This window comes from Dipodomys merriami, unplaced genomic scaffold (assembly GCF_024711535.1).
Source record: "Dipodomys merriami isolate MVZ:Mamm:240054 unplaced genomic scaffold, mDipMer1.0.p SCAF_16, whole genome shotgun sequence".
NCBI lineage: Eukaryota > Metazoa > Chordata > Mammalia > Rodentia > Heteromyidae > Dipodomys > Dipodomys merriami.
Genome location: NW_027202937.1, coordinates 24,009,097 through 24,028,491, shown reverse-complemented (window position 1 = coordinate 24,028,491; position 19,395 = coordinate 24,009,097). Strand labels below are relative to the sequence as shown.

The window sequence follows — 19,395 nt, the reverse complement described above, 5'->3', positions numbered from 1 at the left end:
ATCTTATTCCAGTCTTTAACTTCTCAGAAGGCTTGCTCTGAGCTACTAGAGAAAACACCCAGAAATGGGTCCACCAAAATATCATCATGTACCAGGCGCCGATGACTAACACTGCTTGCCTTGAGCTGAAGAGCTGAGGGACAGTGCCTAGGCCCCAAGTTCAAGCCCCACAACTGACCAAAGAAAAATATCATCATGGTTTGGCTATAGAGTGTTGGTTCTGAGATTTGTTTTCTTTGTAGCCTTAATTTTTAAAAAAATTAACATGCCTTCAAACTTTTTTTTGGTGCTAGTCCTGGGCTTGAACTCAGTCTCTGAACTGTGATGCTCAGATCTCAGCCTCCTGAATAGCTAGGGTTACAGGCATGAGCCACTAGCACATAGCTAACTATTTTTAAGAATAGCAAATTTTTAAACTTTTTAAGTTCATAAATTACGAGAAAAAGAAAAAAAAAAGAGAAAGGGATAAAGAACTAATAGTGAAGATAGAACAAACTCCAAAGCCACAGAGTTTCTGACCACCTGTGGGAGAAGAGGTAAAGAAAAGCGAAAATCCAGCCTGAAAATCTGCATCAGGCCACAAAGGAATCTTTTGCAGGAATGAGAGAAAAAGATATATTAGAATTGGTGAGATCTAAAGGGAAGACCTAACAGGAAGTTTGGTCAATCAGGAGACCAAGCTCTGGATAAACAAAGGATGGACTATTCCTTGAACAATCTTCCCAGGCTTCATGCTATCCAGTCATCAGATACCCACCCTTCATCCAGCGTGGGTGAAGCAGGCCCCTGAGCACTGTGAACAATGTTGAGGGTCGTGTGCTCATGTCTTGAGATACAAATACCCTGGGTAAAGGTTTGAAATTAAGGAAAAGTAGGAAAATCTCTGCCTATCAGTAGTTTCACATGTCCCTTATCATTTTAATGTTCCCTTACATTTGCACTGAAAGAAGTTTGATGAGCTGGGTACTGGTGGCTTATGCCTGTAATCCTTGCTTCTCAGAAAGCTGAGATCTGAGGATTGAGGATCAAAGCCAGCCTGGGCAGAAAAGTTCCTGTGAGATTTTTTATCTCCAATAAACTACTTAAAACAACAACAAAAACCAACAAAACTGGCACTATGGCTCAAGTGGGAGAGTGCTAGCCTAGAAAAAAAGGGGGTGATAAAGGCCTAACGTTCCAAGTTTGGCAAGAAAAGCTATCTAAATTACTATATAGCACTTGATAGTATACTATGTACATTGATTCATTTAATTAATTAAAAGGATTTGGGATTCTCACAGTAGGACCACAATATAGAAGAACAAATAGGAGCCAAGAGTGGAGAAAGGGCTTCTGCAGCTAAGCACCCAGAAGAAGGGAAGAAGTGGCTGGAACTGAAGCCTGGCAGTGACTCATCGGAGTGCCCTGTTTTAATGGTGAAAAGCAAGTCTGCTGAGAGTAAAGATAGCTGTTCAAATTCAAACATGTACAACTGGGTAAACAACTAGTCAGTTGAATGAAAACAGATATATTTATGCTTCAAAGGCATAACCTAGGTTCATTTGAAATTCTGATCTTAAGAATGTGCTGAGAATGAGAATTCAAAGAATAAATGTGTCCGACTTTCAGTATGACAAGCCCCCTCCATTCCAGATGCACTTGCAGTATTGCAGTAGCAGTAGACGATCCTGTTAGCACAGAGAGGGGTAACGACCTCTGTGATATAATGGCTACTGAGCAACATCATCTCATAAAAGCTTGAAAAGCACACAGGATGCCCAGTGATGGAGCTGTCATTTTTGTGTTTCAGATGCTGTTATCATAGGAATCATTCTTGAGTTTTGCTGACTTGTGTCCAAATTTTTATCTGACACTCTACTTCTTTTTTTTAATTTTTATTGTGAAAATACTGTACAGAGGGGTTACAATTACATGGGCAAGATAATGAGTACATTTCTTATCAAGTATTGTAGCCTCCTCCTTTGTTTTCCCTTCCCATCCTCCACCCAACCCCCCCACCCAATCTGACACTCTACTTCTAAAGCACTATTATAAAAATTCAGTTTACTTTGACAAAGAGAAAAATATGTGAAAGTCTTCATTGTATTGATGAAGCAAAAATGTCCTTAAGCAAAAATGAAGACTTTAAAAAAGACACTGATCAAGCGAGATGCTGGTAGCTCAGGCCGTAGTCCTAGCTAATTTAGGAGGTTGAGACCTGAGAATTAAGGTACTAAGCCAGCATAAGCTGTGAGACTCTATCTCCAGTTAACCATGGAACAGGTAGAAGTAGAGCTCAAGAGGTAGAGCATTAGCTTTGAGCAAAAAAAGTTTAGGGAAGGGCCCAGGCCCTGAGTTCAAGCCCCAGTGCACACGTGTGCACACGGGCGCGTGCACACAGACACACACACACACACACACACACACACATACACACACACACACACACACATACACACACACACATACACACACACTGAGTTCAAGCCCCAGTGCACACGTGCGCACACGGGCGCGCGCGCACACACACACACACACACACACACACATACACACACGAAAGACACTGATCAAAACTCTGCCTGTAGATCTGAAAGTCAAAGAGAAACAAGAGGAAGTAAATGAGTAGAACAAGTAGGAAGTAAAGGAAATACTCCAGGGCCCCCAGGGGAGAGAGGATTACCATTTTCTTCCAGAAGGCACACTAAAGCATGAGTATCAAAGTAGAGCTTCCTATTCCCAGCAGAGGTGAAATCTCTCCTCTTGTGTTCCAGCTGCAGGCACCCAGCAGATAGGCTTAGCTCTGGAAAGGAAAGAAAACAGACTTAGTGCTAAAGAAAAGCAACTTAGCCAGGCGGGTGCTGGTGACTCATGCTTGTAATCCTAGCTACTCAGGAGGCTGAGATCTGAGGATCACAGCTCAAAGCCAGCCCCAGCAGGAAAGTCTATGAGACTCTTCTTGCCAATAAACCACTCAAAAAACGGGAAGTGGTGCTGTGGCTCAAGTGGTAGAGCATTAGCCTTGAGCTGAAGTGCTGAGGGACAGTGCCCAGGCCTGGAGTTCAAGCCCCACGACTGACAAAATTAAAAAAAAAAAAAAAAAGCACCCTGGGATATTCTTTAATATCCTGAAAGCCTAGCTAGTATGTATGTATGTATGTATGTATGTATGTATGTATGTATGTATGTATGTATGTATTCATCCATCCATCCATCTATCCATCCTTGGTGGTATGGGAGTTTGAACTCAGGACCTCGTGCTTGCTAGTCAAGGTCTCTACTACATGAACCATGCTCCTGGCCCTTTTTTGAGTTTCTGCCCAAGGCTTGCATCAACCACAACCCTCCTACCTATAGCCTCCTTAGTAGCTGGGACTGTTCTAACTTTTTGCTCTGGTTGGCCCTGAATCACAATCTTTCTGATTTCTGCTTCCTGGATAGTTGGACTGTTGGCGTGAGCCACTGTGCCCGGCCTTTGAATAACCTTAAAAAGAAAAAGGAAAAAAAGAAAGAAAAAAACCCTTTTGTCCATTTCCTAGAATTCATTTCAAACTTTAAGTAACCTACTAATTGAAATATAATTCACTCTCTCTACAAGTCACTAATTTCAAGTGTAACATTCAGTTGTTTTCAGTATACTTCCACAGTTGTGCAATCAACACCATAATCAACTTTGGAATACTTTCTTCACCCAAAATGAAACTATTTCAGTCATCATTCTCCGTATTACTGCATTATATAACTCATCCATTTCTGTCTCTATTGTCTGCTTACACACAATATACAACTGGAATCACACAATATACAACTTTTATTCACTTCATATATTGTTAATGATCAGCCATGTTGTAGAAAATGCCAGTTTTTTTTGTTGCTACTTTATGGTTAAGACAAATTTTGTTCTTTTACATGGGCTGTTTTCAGGTCTTGGCTACTGTGAGAGTTGCATGGATGTTTCAGTTCTCGAGTATATATCTAAGTGAGGAACTGCTAGATTACATGGGGACGGACCATGCTCAACTGTTACAGGAATTGCCAGGCATTCCCCAAAATTCCAGTAGCAGAAGCAATATCCTTTAGTTTCCACATCCTCACTAAAACTTGCTATTTTGTTTTTTTAATTTTAATCATCCTATGTACGGTGTTTCATTGTGGTTTTGATTTGCAATTCTCAGACTGCTAAAGATGTTGGACATCTTGTCATGTTCTTATTTAATACTTTTAGATCTTTTCTGGAAAAATGTCTACTCAAGTCTTCTGCCTATTTTAATTAGGTTTTCTAATCATTTTTAGTACTGAACTGAAAGAGTCTATACATACTCCAGCCACAAGTTTCTTTCTTTCTTTCTTTCTTTTTTGGTCCGGTCCTGGGGCCTGAACTCTGGACTTGGGCGCTGTCCCTCAGCTCTTCAGCTCAAGGCAAGCACTTTACCACTTGAGCCACAGCGCCACTTCCGGAATTGAATCCAGGGCCTCATGCATGCAAGGGAAGTGCTCTATCACTGAGCCACCTTCCCAGCCCAAGTTTCTTAACAGATGATTTGTAAATACCTTTTCCCATTCAGTGGGCTATTTTTTTTTTAACTTATAATGTCTTTTGAAGCATGCTAGTTTTTTTTGTTTTGTTTTGTTTTGTCAGTCATGGGTCTTGAACTCTGAGCCTGGGTGCTTGTCTCTGCACTCTTCAGCTCAAGGCTAGTGCTCTACCACTTGAGTCACAGTGCCACTTCCGGTTTTCTCGTGGTTAATTGGAGATAAGAGTCTCACAGACGTTCCTGCTTGGGTTGGCTTTGAACTGAGATCCTCAGATCTCAGCCTCCTGAGTAGCTAGGATCACAAGTGTGAGCCACCAGCACCTAGCTACATGCTAGTTTTGATGAGACATGTTATCTGTTTTTCCTTTTGTTGTTTGGGCTTTTGATATTATGTAAGAATCTACTGTCAAATCCAAAATGCACTCAGGTCTTTGATCCATTTTGAGTGAATTTTTGCATAAGGTATGATGTAGCTTCATTACTCTGCCAGTGTATGTCCAGTTGTCCCTGAACCATTCTCTACTGCACAGACTGGTCATTCTGGCCAGAAATCTGGGGATTGTATGATGTATCTCTCTGGGCTCTCTACTGGATTCCACAGATCTCAATGTCTGCCCTATGCCAGTGGTACACTTTCTTCATTACTTGCAGCTTTAAATTTTAACATCAGAAAGTGAATTTTACACTTTGTCCTTTTTCATGATTGTTCTTTTATATGATAGTTTCCTTGTGCTGTCAATTTCTGCAAAGAAGTCTGTTGAAACTTTGAAATGGACTGTGTTAAAGTTGCACATCTATTTTGGAATGGTGATGGTCTTGCCATCTAAACAATACTAATTAATCAGGGAAATAGACCTGGTCTTTCTATTGATTTAGGTACAAAGCAACAATGTATTGCATTTTTATGAATGTATCTTTTATGCTCTTTTGTTAAATTTATTGCTAAATATTCTATTTTTTATTTTACTACAAATAGGATTATTTTCTTTCATTTTTGGATTGTGTATGGTTAATATATAAATATGTAACTGATTTTGTATACTGATTTTGTGACTTGCTGAACTTCTTAGTTGTAAAATAATCCCTTAGCATTTTCTTTTTTTTTTTTTTTGGTCCGGTCGTGGGGCCTGAACTCTGGGCCTGGGCGCTGTCCCTCAGCTCTTCAGCTCAAGGCTAGCACTCTACCACTTGAGCCACAGCGCCACTTCCGGCTTTTTTCTTTTTGCTTATGTGGTGCTGGGAATCGAACCCAGGGCCTCAGGCATGCAAGGCAAGCGCTCTACCACTGAGCCAACTTCCCAGCCCTCCCTTAGCATTTTCTATACTCAAAGTCTTGGTATCTGAGAACAGTGATAGTTCTCTACCACTGAGCCACCTTCCCAGCCCCCAATCTTTTCTTATTCTTGAAAGGAAGGAAAGTTCTTTTCATTATATATTAGCTGTAAGGATTTTGTTTGGTTGTTTTGTTTCTGGGCCTGGGCGCTGTCCTTGAGCTCTTCAGCTCAAGGCTTGCACTCTATCACTTGAACCACAGCACCACTCCCGGCTTTTTCTGCTTATGTGGTGCTGAGGAATTGAATCCAGGGCCTCATGCATGCAAGGCAAGCACTCTACCACTGGGCCACTTTCCCAGCCCCTGTAAGGATTTTTGTAGGTGGTTCTTCATCAGGTTAAATTCCCTGGTATTCCTATTTTGGATAGGGTCTTCCTCCTTCTGTTCTTGAATTTGTCTTCCACTAGGATTCCAGGTATGAGCCACTATACATGGTTATTTTTAATTAATCTTGAAAGGAGTTGAATTGTGACAAACATTCCTTGTTGGTTGAGATAACTATGCAAGCCTATGCTGTTTAGCCTATTAAGATGGTATATTACAGTGACTTCCAGATGTTAAATGAACTCAACATTCCTGGCATACCCACTTGATCATTGTACATAATACTTTTTTGTTGTTGTTGTTGGTAGTGGGGCTTGAACTCTGGGCCTGGGCGCTGTCCCTCAATTCTTCAGCTCAAGGTGAGTGCTCTACCACTTGAGCCACAGCTCCACTTCCAGTTTTCTGGTGGTTTATTGGAGATAGGAGTTTTATGGACTTTCCTGCCTGGACTGGCTTTGAATCACAATCCTCAAATCTCAGCTTCCTGAGTTTAGCTAGGATTACAGGTGTGAGCCACCGGTGCCCAGCTGTAACACTTTGTTTTATGTTAGTTTTATGTTAACTGATTAAGTTTGCTAGTTGGGTGTGTGTGTGTGTGCGCACATGCCAATCCTAGGGCTTGAACTCAAGACCAGGGAGCTGTACCTGAGCTTTTTTGATCAAGACTAGCTTTACTATTTAAGCCACAGCTTCATTTCTAATTTTAGTTATGATCTCTTGGGTTTTTGTACCTACATTCACAAAAGATACTTCTCTACAGTTTAACTGTATAATCTTTGTAAAAGCCTATCTTTTGGAGAAACATACTCTAACAATCTTTACCATAAATTTAACAACAGATTCAGACAATTCTATAAACTTCTTGTTCCAAGGTATTCATTTAAGGGAGGTAATATAGTTTATTGCATTGGTTTCCTGGATTTCAGGAATTGCTAAAATAATTTTTTTAAAGTGGAACAATATTTGGGTTGCTAATCATTTCATCAAGACAGGACATTAAGAACTACGAATGTGCTTAGTGATAGAGCGCTTGCCTAGCATGCATGAAGCCCTGGATTTGAATCCTCAGTACCACATAAACAAAAAAGGCTGGAAATGGCTCTGTGGCTCAAGTGGTAGAGCGCTAGCCTTGAGCAAAAGAAACTCAGGGACAGTACCCAGGCCCTGAATTCAAGTCCCAGGACTGGCAACAAAAGAAAGAAAGGAAGGAAGGAAGGAAGAAAGAAAGAAGGAAAAAAGAAAGAAAGAGAACATTAATAGCTTTTTACTAAAAAAAAAAGTGAAAAGGTACTTTAACACTAAGAAGAAAAAAAAAACACTAAAGACAGACAGTCTAAAAGAATTTTCATGCCTGTTTGTCATATATATGTGCCTGTCCTAGAGCTTAAACTCAGGGCCTGAGTGCTATCGTTGAACTTTTATCCTCAAGGCTAGCCCTCTACCACTTAAGCCATGGTTGTTGTTTTTGGTTTTTGGTAGTTAATTGCAGATAAAAGTTTCCTGGACCTCCCTGTCCAGGCTGGCTTTGAATTACAATCCTCAGCTCTTATCCTCTTGAGTTGCTAGGATTACAGGTGTGAGACACTGACAGGCAGCAAGAACTTTCATTTAAATTTAATAAACTTAGGTATATGAGAATCTTGCTAGATATATATCTTTACTTTTCTGTTTTTTTCATAGCCTGGTGCCACTCTCAGATCAATCTTCTCTCTCTTACCTATCTTCTACAAAACCTTGTAGATCTTGATAGATTACCAGATCACTGATAATCAGGAAGCAAATAAATCCAGCTTTGCTAGAGTGTAATTTGTAATTTTTCTGGAAAAAAATCAATATATCAAAGGATATTAAAATCCTACCTATTGTTTATAATAGCCTTTAAAAAAATCTAGGATAAACCTAACCAAGTGAAAAACTTTTTATGGCAAAAATTATAAAGCTCTAAAAAAAGAAATTGAAGATACCAGGAAGTGGAAAGACCTCCCATGTTCATGGATAGGGAGACTAATTTAGTGAAAATGGCCTTACTATCAAAGGCAAACTATAAAGTCAATGCAATACCCATCAAAATTTCAATATCATTCTTTACTAAGGTAGAGAAAACAATCCAAAAATTGATATGAACCACAAAATAGCCAAAACAAATCTGGACCAAAAAAAGCAACAGTACTGATATCACAATTTCAGACTTCCAACTTTACTACAGAGCTATAACAACAAAAACAGTTGGTATTGGCATAAAAACAGGTCTGAACAGGTGCCAGTGGCTCACATCTGTCATCCTACTTAGGAGGCTGAGAGGATCACTGTTTGAAGCCAGTCAGGGAAAATAAAGTCCCTGAGACTCTTATCCAATTAACCATCAAAAAAGCTAGAAGTGGATATGTGGCTCAAAGTGGTTGAATACAAAAGCTCAGGAACAGTTCCCAGGCCCTAAGTTCAAACCCCAGGACTGGCGCATCTGCACGTGTGCACACATACATGCATGCATGCACACGCACACGGCCTAAAGACCAATGGAATAGATTTAAAAATCTAGAAATGAACCCATATACATACAGTCATCTGATATTTGACAAGGGACCCAAAAATATCTGTTGGAAAAAAAATCTCTTCAACTAGTGGTTTGGGGAAAACTGGATGACTGTAGAAGACAAATTGGACAAATTACCTTGCTCTAATATCAACTCAAAATGGATCTAAGACCTCAACATCAGACTTGAAACTACTGTAAGAAGGAGTAGGAAAAACATTAGAGTTTATTGGCATAGACAGGAACTTTTGTTTTTTTTTTTACGTTTTTTGTTTTGTTTTGTTTTGTTTTGGGTCCGGTCGTGGGGCCTGAACTCTGGGGCCTGGGCACTGTCCCTCAGCTCTTCATCTCAAGGCTAGCGCTCTATCACTTGACCACAGCGCCACTTCCAGCTTTTTTCTTTTTGCTTATGTGGTGCTGAGGAATCGAACCCAGGGCCTCATGCATGCAAGGCAAGCACTCTACCATGAGCCACCTTCCCAGCCCTAGACAGGAACTTTTTGTGTAGAGTTCCAGAGGCTCAGCAAATTGGAGACAGACCCAACAGTCTGGAGAGAGACTGTATCAAACCAAAAAGTTTCTGCATGGCAAAGGACATAGTTACTAAGCTAAAAAGACAGCTTACAGTTTGGGAGATATTTACCAGCTAATATGTAGAAGCTAGATCTAAAATATAAACATACATGATAACATATATAGGGTTTTATGAATATATACATGAACTAAAGAATGGTATACGTCAGGGAGGAATCCCAATGGTTTAACGCCTCTGAACAACTAATGAACTGTTTAACAAAATGAACAGCAGGAATCAGGGTTGGGTATGGATGGTTCATACCTGAAATCCCAACTTCTCAGGAAGCTGTGGATCCTAGTTTGAAGCCAGGTAGGACAGAAAAGTCTGTAAGACTCTTATCTCCAATTAACCACCAAAAAGCCAGAAATGGAGCTGTGGCTCAAGTGGTAGGGCACTAGCCTTGAGCAAAAAAGCTCAGGGACAGCACCCAGGTCTTGAGTTCACGCCCCAAAACTGGCACACACACAGCCTAAATTAAGTATCAGAAAGTGGAAACATGTTTGGAGGAAGAGGGTATGGGTGGAGGACACAAATGGAAAGAGAAAGAGTGAGCAAATGTAGTGAGTATATTCAATGTATGTAAAAATCGAATTTGAGAGTGAGGGGGAAAACGGGGGCAAATGATGGAAGGGGTAACACTGATCAAAATGTATTGAATTCACAACTGACTTGTGAAAATGTAACCTCTTTGTATAACTACTTAACAAAATTAAAACCAACCCAAAACAACAACAAAATTTACCTATTAAAAACCCATCTCCAGGAAATGGAAGTATGTTTTTGGTTGTTGTTGTTTGTTTTGTATTTTTTTTTGTTTTTTATTTTCTTTAGTCTTTTGTTGGGGGGCAAAAGGTGGAGGCAGAAATGGAGGAAGGAAGGGTGAACAAATGAAGTCATGGTACTCAGTAGATACTATGTAAGGAATGAACTAAGCAACTTGTGGGTGGGGAGGGGGAACTGGGGAAAAGCTATGAAAGGGATGACACTGTCCAAAAAGAAATGTACTGACTTATAACATGGTAACCCCTCTGTACAATACCTTAATAATAACATTAAAATTTTTTTACATATGCTTATCTTGTTGCCGGGTGCCAATCCTATAATCCTAGCTACTCAGGAGGCTGAGATCTGAGGCTCATGGTTTGAAGCCATCCTGGGCCAGAAAAGCACCACCAAAATCTGGAAATGGATCTTAGTAGTGTGCTAGCCTTAAGCATGAGAGGTGAGGGACAGCACCCAGGCCCTGAGTTTAAGCTTCATGGTTGGCACAAAAAAAACTATGCAAAACACCAACATAGAAGACTGGAGAGAGAAGAGAGATCTATTAATTCAAAAACCAAAAGTGTCTTCAGTAAGGCCTCCTGATGACTAGAAAGACAATTCTGCTAATCAACTACCACTCAATCCTTCCCCCTCCAATTCTTTTTTCAAAACCTGTTAGCACACATGTGACCCAGTAAGACACTTCAGATTTGATGCTTCTCAGTGGCCTAAGGTAGTAGTCAGAGCCAAACCATTACCAATTTGGGAAGAGGAGAGCAATTGTGGTCATGGTCAGCAACAAGGTAAGGGCAAGAGGTACAATGCTATTTCCCTCCATTCCATTTGCTGACAAAATATAAAACTGCAATGACCAGTATTTGATAGTTAAAAATAGGCCCTTATCTTCAAACAACCACTGGCCTGTATAATAGCCTAAAGTCCTTTCCTAGGTACACCAAGCCCTTCCTGATGTAGCCCACTTGCATCCTTGAGTTTTTTAGTTACCCTTGGATGGGTTAAGCATGGGTTTACTCTCCTTCCCTAACTTACATTTTAGCATTGCTAGTCAATTTATGTGGGTAGTTGACTAGAGACACATTATGTTCTAGTCTGGCATGATGTCATTGGTTATGGTTCGACTTCCTCCACCCAGGGAAGGGAGCAGCTTTTATTGCTCTCTGCTGTGTTCTCAGCTCAGTACAGGTAGCTTTAACACAATACTCACTCATTACTTTATTTCTGTGTTTGTATCATCTATGAGTCCAAGATGCCCAGAAGCAGCTAGTCATACATCATTTAAAAAATAATTTTTTTGTGACAGGCTTGAATTCAGAACTTCCAGTCTCTAGGCCTTTTTGTTGTTGTTGTTGTTGTTCCTGACTGGCAAGCCACACCTCCAGTTGGCTATTACTCATTTTTTATCTTTTTTTTTTTTTTTTTCCCCAGAGCTGAGGACCCACTGAACTCAGGGCCTTGAGCTCGCCAGGCAGGCGCTCTTCTGCTGAGCTAAACCCCCAGCCCCTCATTTTTTTAAATCTAATCTTTATCATCTAGCAGACAGAATGTTATGCAGTAATGCAGAAATACTTTAAGAATTGTAAATAAACTGTAATGATTTCTAAGTCTTGGATTATGGGACTATCTAGAAAGACATTTTGAGGTTGACTCCTTTTCCTCTTCACCTCAAGTCTTCTCTTTTCACATAAATAGGCTGCTTACTGATCCTTCCTCCCTCCCTTCCTTCTTTCTTTTTGCCAGTCCTGGGGCTTGAACTCAGGACCTGGGCACTGTCCCTGAGCTTCTTTTGCTCAAGGCCAGTACTCTACCACTTGAGCCACAGTGCCACTTCATGCTTTTTCTGTCTGTATGGTACTGAGAAATCAAACCCAGAGTTTCATTCATGCTAGGCAAGCACTCTACCACTAGGCCCACCTCTTTCTTTATTATTTATCTCTATCCCTTAAAGTTACAAGAAAGTCTACAAGTAAGAAAGCCTGCCCAGCACAGAACAGATGGAGCTCTAGAAACCTGAGTGCAAATAACTGAAAGTACTTTCCAAGTGGCTGTCTAAGGCCATTTCATCCATAATAGAACTCTGTGGAACTGCCCTATGGATCATTCTTGCCTCATGATGTCAAGGGTCATTCCATTCAAATGATTTAAAACAACCTACTTGCTGGTGCCGGTGACTCGCCTGTAATCCTAGCTACTCAGGAGGCTGAGATCCGAGGATAGCAGTTCAAAGCTAGCCTGGGCAGAAAAGTCCAATAAACCACTAGAAAACTGGAAATGGTGCTGTGGCTCAAGCAGTACAGCACTTGCCTTGAGCTGAAGAGCAGAGGGACAGTGCCCAGGCCCAGAGTTCAAGCCCCACAACCAACCAAAAACAACAACAACAAAAACCTACTCACGTCTAGTCACATTCATAAAACAAAACAAAAATTATCATATAATTACTTTCTAAACAAGACCTAAAAGCTGGTTTTGACACTATGGTTTATTTTTTTTTTCTTTTCCCAAACCAACAAGAACCAAAAATAAATAGCAAGCTTATTTTAAAGAAACACAGCTTCTGGAAAAGTAGGGAAAAGGGCTGGTCACTTCCCACCTGGCACTCTACTCGTGCTATGTGAAGGGAATGTCATTTTGCCTTCTATCAAAGAACAATACTGGAGGACACAGTAGTACTCTGAATTCCCACAGACAATCTGGAAGCAAGTAAATGGAGTTATGTGAGAAAGTAATCTAATTCTCCAGGAGCAAATCCAACATATCAAAGGGTATTAAAAACCTAAAATTACAGAAGAGGCCCAATGTCAGCCTTTACTGATGAAGAAACCAAGTATATCAAGTATATACTCAGTGCTAGGCTGAAAACAAAGGAATAAAAGGTTAATTGGCTGATGGCTCAAGGGCACCCCGGCTTCCTTCCAGTGTCTTCTTTTTTGTTGTTGTTAATTGTACAGCTTGAACTCAGGGCCTGGACACTGTCCCTGAGCTTTTCAGCTCAAGGATAACACTCTACCACTTTGAGCCACAGCTTCATTTCCAGTTTTGTAGTGGTTAGAGACTTTCTGGACTTTCCTGTGTAGGCTGGCTTTGAACTATGATCGTTAGAACTCAGCCTCCTGAGTAGCTAGGAATACAGGCATGAGCCACCTTTCCAATGTCTATACTAATCTTAGAACTAAAGAATGAAATCTTCCATGCTAAGACAAGACATGCTTGTTGACAAATGTGAAACTCTTCTTTGATCTCACAATTTCAAATTATGAGGAAATAAAATGAAAGTTATTAGCTTGTCAAAAGTCCAGTGACAGGCAAAATATGGAGTAAATTAATCTCTGGACTAAACGGTATTATTAAATTTTAGATGCAACCAAAATGGAGCAGTTCTGTTGAGAAAAACAGGAAAAGGAAAATTCGGTTACTGATCACTCTGAATGGGCATGCATCAATTACTCAAAGTGATACTTGTGTCAAGCTTGCTGATTAGCCCAAACAAGATTCACACACACACACACACACACACACACACTTTTTTATGTGTGTGGTAGTACTGGAGCTTGAACTCTCAGTTTTGAGCTCTATCTAGTCTTTTGTGTCTCACAGCTGGTACTCTATCACTGAAACCACACCTCCAGTTTCCAAATAATGTTTTCATCAGCATATTGCTTGGAGCAAGGTATTCCCAGCTACTGTGGAGGCTGAGATCAGATGATGGCCTTTCAAAAGCTAGCCCCACCAAAAAAGTCTATATCACTCTTTTTAATTAACCAGCAAAAAAAATAAAAAGTGGACTTATGGCTACAGTGATAAAGTGCTAGCCTTGGGCAAAAAGTAAAGGGAGAATGTCCTGACCCTGAGTTCAAGTTCCAGTACAGGCAACCGTCCCTCACACACACACACACACACACACACACACACACAAAATAGTTGGAACAAATTTGAGCCTGTTTGCTTTTCTAATCTGATGTAGGGCGAAAATCTCTCTCACTTCAAGTGTTTAACCAAAGAAATGGATTCTGCCCATCCTATCCCATTAAAATTCACAACTGCAGACCCACTGTATTTACCCCCTGTATGTGTGCCTGTAACATTAATCAGCCAGTGTACGTGTAAAAGTACATCTGCAGAAAGTACAAATGCATACGTCAAGTCGCACGAACACGAACACGAACACACTGGACGATCCAGAGGTTACAGAACTTCCTTGACTGATCTAGAAAGTGCCAGGCAGGAAGACGCCCTCGTGCCCCACGAATGAATCAGGAAAAGTATGCATTCACACGGTTAGAACACAACGCTTAGGGGCGCAGCCCCCCCCCCCCCGGTCCAGGCGGACACCCTTTCTCCCCAGCGGCGCGCCCGTGAGACAGGTAGGTGCTGTCAACCCCCGGAGACTCGCCGCGCTCCGCGGGGACCAACGTCCCAGCCCCAGAGACGGCCAGCGAGCGCAGGTGACCTCGGATGACCGCCCTCGGGGCGCAGGCCGGAGACTCTCGGAAGACACGCCCCCCGGGGCCCCAGGCCCCGCCCCCGCCCCGCCCCGCGCCCTCGCAGCCGCCCCCGGCCCTCACCTCTCCGGGAGCCAGCGCGGACGGCCGCCGGGCCCGGCGGGCCCAGGCCCGGGTGAAGGGCGCCGGCCGCGCCCGGCGGAGTCGGCGGGCATCTCCACGCGCCGCCGCCGCGCCCAGCCGGGGCCACGGCGGCACCGGGCCGCGGGCGCGGCACGAGGAGGAGCAGCAGCAGCGGGGAGGCGCGTGACGCACCGCCGCGGGCCGCCCGGGCGCGGGGCCGCAGCGCCCCCAGCCCGCCGGGGAGTGCGGAGAGGCCACGGCGCACCGCCGCTCCGCGGGCGCCCGGACTTCCGCAGCAGCCGGCAGGCAGGAAGAACTGAAGCCGACGGCGGCCTAGCAGGAGCTTCGGCCTCTCGCCCGTGACCGAGCCGTAGTCCATTCCCGAGCCGGTCACAGGCCCGGGCGCGCGCTCACGGCGCCCGCGCGCGGCCCAGGCCGGGAATGGATGGCGGGAGCGCGCGTGGGCGGGAGCGTGGACCCGCCCCTTCCTGCTGGGCGCTCCCCCCTCCCCCTCCCGCAGGCCGGGCGGGGCGTGGCGCTCAGTCTCACGTTAGCCACGCCCCCAAGAGGCCCCCACCCACGACTTGGCCACGCCCCCGATCGCGGAGCAGAGCTGTCGCTGCGCGCAACCCTTGGCACTGGGGAACTGGATTGAGCTCTGTCCTGCCACGATTTTCATATTCATTACGCTGCTGTCCTTAGAAATACTAACGATCCCGGTGCCCTTCCGAGTCCTGGTGAAAAGCCCCTGGTCACTAGACTGCCCGGGTTTTACTGATTAACTACACCAACCCCAAGGCCCGCAAAAATGTGGCTCTGTTACGCCTTGTTTTGGAAGCAGCGTTTTAATAGCTCAACTTTCAGAGCTTTTGTTACCAGATTAGACTACCCTAGACATGAGGAGGCCAAATCGGAGAATTTAAAACCCTGGGCACGAATATCAAATGAGACCAACCGGTATGACAAAGATATTTTATGTCGGCGGCTCACACCTGTAATCCTAGCTAGCAGGAGGCTGAGATCTGAGGATCACCGTTCAAAGCCAGCCAGGGCAGGTCCGTGAGACTCTTATCTACAATTAACCACAAGAAAGCCGGAAGTGGCTCTGCGGCTCAAGTGGTAGAGTGCTCATGAAAAACACCCAGGACCAGAGTTCAAGCCCCACCACCCATAAAAAAAAGAAAAGGTATTTTATACCTCTGTAGTCCTTGATCACTTTTATTGTCATTTCCAAGCCATTCATTCATCCATCATCTCTTACTAGCAACCTTAGCAGTGGAGTTTTGTACTTAAATGGCAGAGATGAAGAAAAATGAGGTAGAATCAAGCACAAGCTTTTCCAGACATGAACCTAACAGAAGAAAATAATAGCAAAAAGAATTGCTAAAAAATAGTAACTTTTTTTCTTCTTCTCTCTCTCCTTCCTTCCTTTCTTTCTTCCTTCCTTCCTTCCTTTCTTTCTTCCTTTCTTCCTTCCTTCCTTTCTTTCTTTCTTTCTTTCTTTCTTTCTTTCTTTCTTTCTTTCTTTCTTTCTTTTTTTGGTGATGGGGATGGAAGCATGTGCTAAGTGCATGCTCTACTTGCTGAAGAAAAAGTTTTATGACTAAAATTGCAAAAAAAAAAGCCAGATATCAGATTTATAGTACTGCATTTTAGCCATATTGCCACACAAAGTTGAACAGATTTTTTAAAAACCTTAGAGTAGGTCTTAGTGCTACTGAACTCTTCAAATATGTCGGTGTAGTCAAAACTGAGATTAGTTGGATGGATTTCTAAAACACTGTAAAAAAAGGAAAATTGAAGTAAGGAGACTGGCTCTGTTTCCCCTAGATAATTAGCCCTTGATTTCCCCTGATTGTTTCCCTAGATGGTTACTTAACACATTTAGGTTTAAGTGATCTCCTTTGGTTTTCTTTGCTTATGTATAATACTTTTGTTAGGTTTAATTCCTCACACCTTATGTGGGTTTTGCCTATATAAGCTTTGTGCTAGCTGTTTTGGGGCTGCTGGTCTTTGAGACTCTCCAATAAAGATTCACAATTTGACCCCTTAAGTGGTGGCTTCTCTGTTTCTCACAACTGAATTCCCTTCCAACAAAAATCTCATGTATCTTTATACACTGGACACAATTAAAATGAAAAAAAATTGGGGTATATTTGGTTAGATAAAGTGCATAATTAAGATAATCTCATGTGTTTCTTTTATTTCTTAAAGTAGACATAGTAGGGGCTGGGGATGTGGCTTAGTGGTAGAGTGCTTACCTAGCATGTGTGAGGTCCTGGGTTTGATTCCTTAGTACCACATATACAGAAAAAGCTGGAAATGGCGCTGTGGCTTAAGTGGTAGAGTGCTAGCCTGGAGCAAAAGAAGTTCAGGGACAGTCCTCAAGCCTTGAGTTCAAGCCCGAGGACTGGCAAAAAAAAAAAAAAAATACACGTAGTAGAAAATTTAAAGTTAGTTCTGTGCCATATTTCTTAGGGACATTGTGGGTATAGAATATTGAATTTTTAATAAACCAGTGAACTTCATGAGGATTGTCTCAAGGACTATCCCTGAAGATACTGTAACAGGTACTTAGAAGCTGCTTTTGCTGAAAAGTGTTGACTTTTTACTGGTGTTCATAGAATAACTTAAGAGCAGGAGAAAAGCTTAGCTTCCCTGTTTCCATTTTTTTTTTTAATCTGTCTTTGCTCTAAGCCATTCTCTCTGAAGTCACTTTGCAGTCACTTGGAATCCAGAAAGGACAGGACTGATGATACCCAACATGTTTATAAGGAGAGATGGAAGAAACTATCCCACAGATAGAGATCGAAGAGGTGTTTCTCCGGAGAGACCACCTGTCAAACACTTTGTTACCCTGACAAAAATTGCTTTCCTCATGTAATGGCGCAGCAATGGCAGCTTCAATGGGCGGGAGGGGAAGGCGGGGGGGGGGGGCACCCTCTCTAATGATCAATCGGGTTATCCTTTCACCAGGACTGGTGAAATGCACACTTCTTTCTTGTGCCTCTTGTTTTCTGTCTATTTAAATCTAAAGCTCCTGTCTGGACCCTGAAGATGAATTAAAGTGCCCTTTCCTGACTTTGCCATGCTAATAAAACTTTTTTTCTGCCCTTCACCATTACCCTCTCTTTATTTGTCTTCTAGGGATAGGTGGCTAGACCTGACATGTAGAAGGCAACACTAAGTCCTAAAGCTTGGGTTTCAATACCAATATCCATGAATGTTCAAACCTCATATATAAAATGGCATAATATTTTCATGTAACTTACATAATCCTCTCAAAAACTTTAAATCATTCACAGAAGATTTATTTTACCTAGGATGCATAAGAGCTATGTAAATGTTTATATTCTAATCTTTGGAGGTTAATGGCAAGAAAAAAAAGGTCTGAACATATTCAATACAGGTATAATTTTCTTTCCCCAAAATATTTTCCATATGAGGTTGGTTGAATCTTTTAAAAAATTTTATTGTGAAAATACCATGCAGAGGGGTTACAATTACATGGGCAAGGTAATGAGTACGAGGTATACTCTTTTATCCTGAATAACTTGTTATTACTGAAGTGGGTTCAGAGTTGCAAATATTTTGGCAGATATGTTTTCAAATTTTCATAAGCTTGTGTGGTTGGTTGAATCTTTAAGCATGGAATCCTAGGTGACAGAGGCTGACTGTATTTGGGGAAAATACAGAACTAATCTACAAAACATGTGGGTTAACTGCTGGAAATTGTCATCTCCTCCCTCTGGGATCTCTGCTCATTTTGCTGTTACTTCTTGAGTATATGAAAGCTTAAATAAAAGATTATTACACTTTGCCAGAGAACCACACAGACATCCAGGTACAGAGAACAAAGAAAGGTTTATTGCTGGGAAAGGGGTCCGGCAAGACCCCTGCTCACAGGGGAGAAGTGAGAAGAAGCACCGGCTACTGTCTGAGGTGACCGTTATAACCTAGGAGGTTTAGGAGGAGCTAGAAGAGGCTAGGAGGCTGAGACCCGGGTATGGACACGTGGGCCAGCGGCTTCATCATGGTGGACTAGGATTTATGGCTGCTATCCAAATAGTAGATAAGGGGTCCTGCAACTGCCCAGACCTGAAGGTCACTCCAAGGGGGCTCTTATTGCCTTATATCGTGGTAGCTGCCCAAGGTAAGGGGGGAGGCTGATTATTTATTGCCTTTACTACATTGGCCTAGTATTGCCTAGGAAGGGAGCTGTGGAGAGGGAGCTAAGCTGTGGGCAAGGGAAGGAAAGGATTAAGCTATAGGAAGGGAGGTCATTTTGCTAACAGTATGGACTTATGGAAAACACTTATCCTTTTTATTCTTTATCCAAAAATGCGCAAGCACAAGGCTATTTTGATTAACAGAAGTTTTTGAAGTTTTAGAGGATACAGACTAAGCAAAGGAATTCAGATGATCACTCCTGGTTCTCCCTGCAATCCAAACTTTCTCCAGTAGAGGGAGTGCCTCACTTTTATGAGGCTCTCCTGTGGTTTCTGTGTTTCCCAGCTCTCCCTTCTCATTCCCTGTGTCCACCGCTGACAGTGCCAGAATTGCTTGAGATTTCATTTTGCTTAAATATTTCCCTATTGCCCTTGCTTTGCTTTTCAAGGGCAAATAAGGTCATTTTGGTGACTTCCAGAAGATAGATCTGCTCAAGTTTCTGGGAACATCTTTACATTTGCCTTTTGTTAATGTTGTTTGTGGACGGGCGGAATAAACCTTGTTATTAGCCAAGCTAACAGAGAGCTTTAGGTGTGAAATAC

The 19,395-nt window shown here is 42.4% G+C and overlaps 1 protein-coding gene across 2 annotated transcripts in view; it reads right to left on the bottom strand.

Moving 5' to 3' along the window:
* Window positions 1-15,014, bottom strand: part of Mcur1 (mitochondrial calcium uniporter regulator 1) — a 28,930-nt gene extending 13,916 nt beyond the window's left edge. For both annotated transcript variants that reach the window (XM_070024536.1, XM_070024537.1), the window contains exons 1-2: window positions 14,624-15,014; window positions 2,663-2,782 (exon numbers count right to left, since the gene is read on the bottom strand). In XM_070024536.1, the coding sequence (XP_069880637.1) occupies window positions 2,663-2,782; window positions 14,624-15,002 (499 nt within the window). In that variant the 5' untranslated portion in view covers window positions 15,003-15,014. The remainder of the gene's footprint in view (window positions 1-2,662; window positions 2,783-14,623) is intronic.
* Window positions 15,015-19,395: the final 4,381 nt, after the last annotated feature.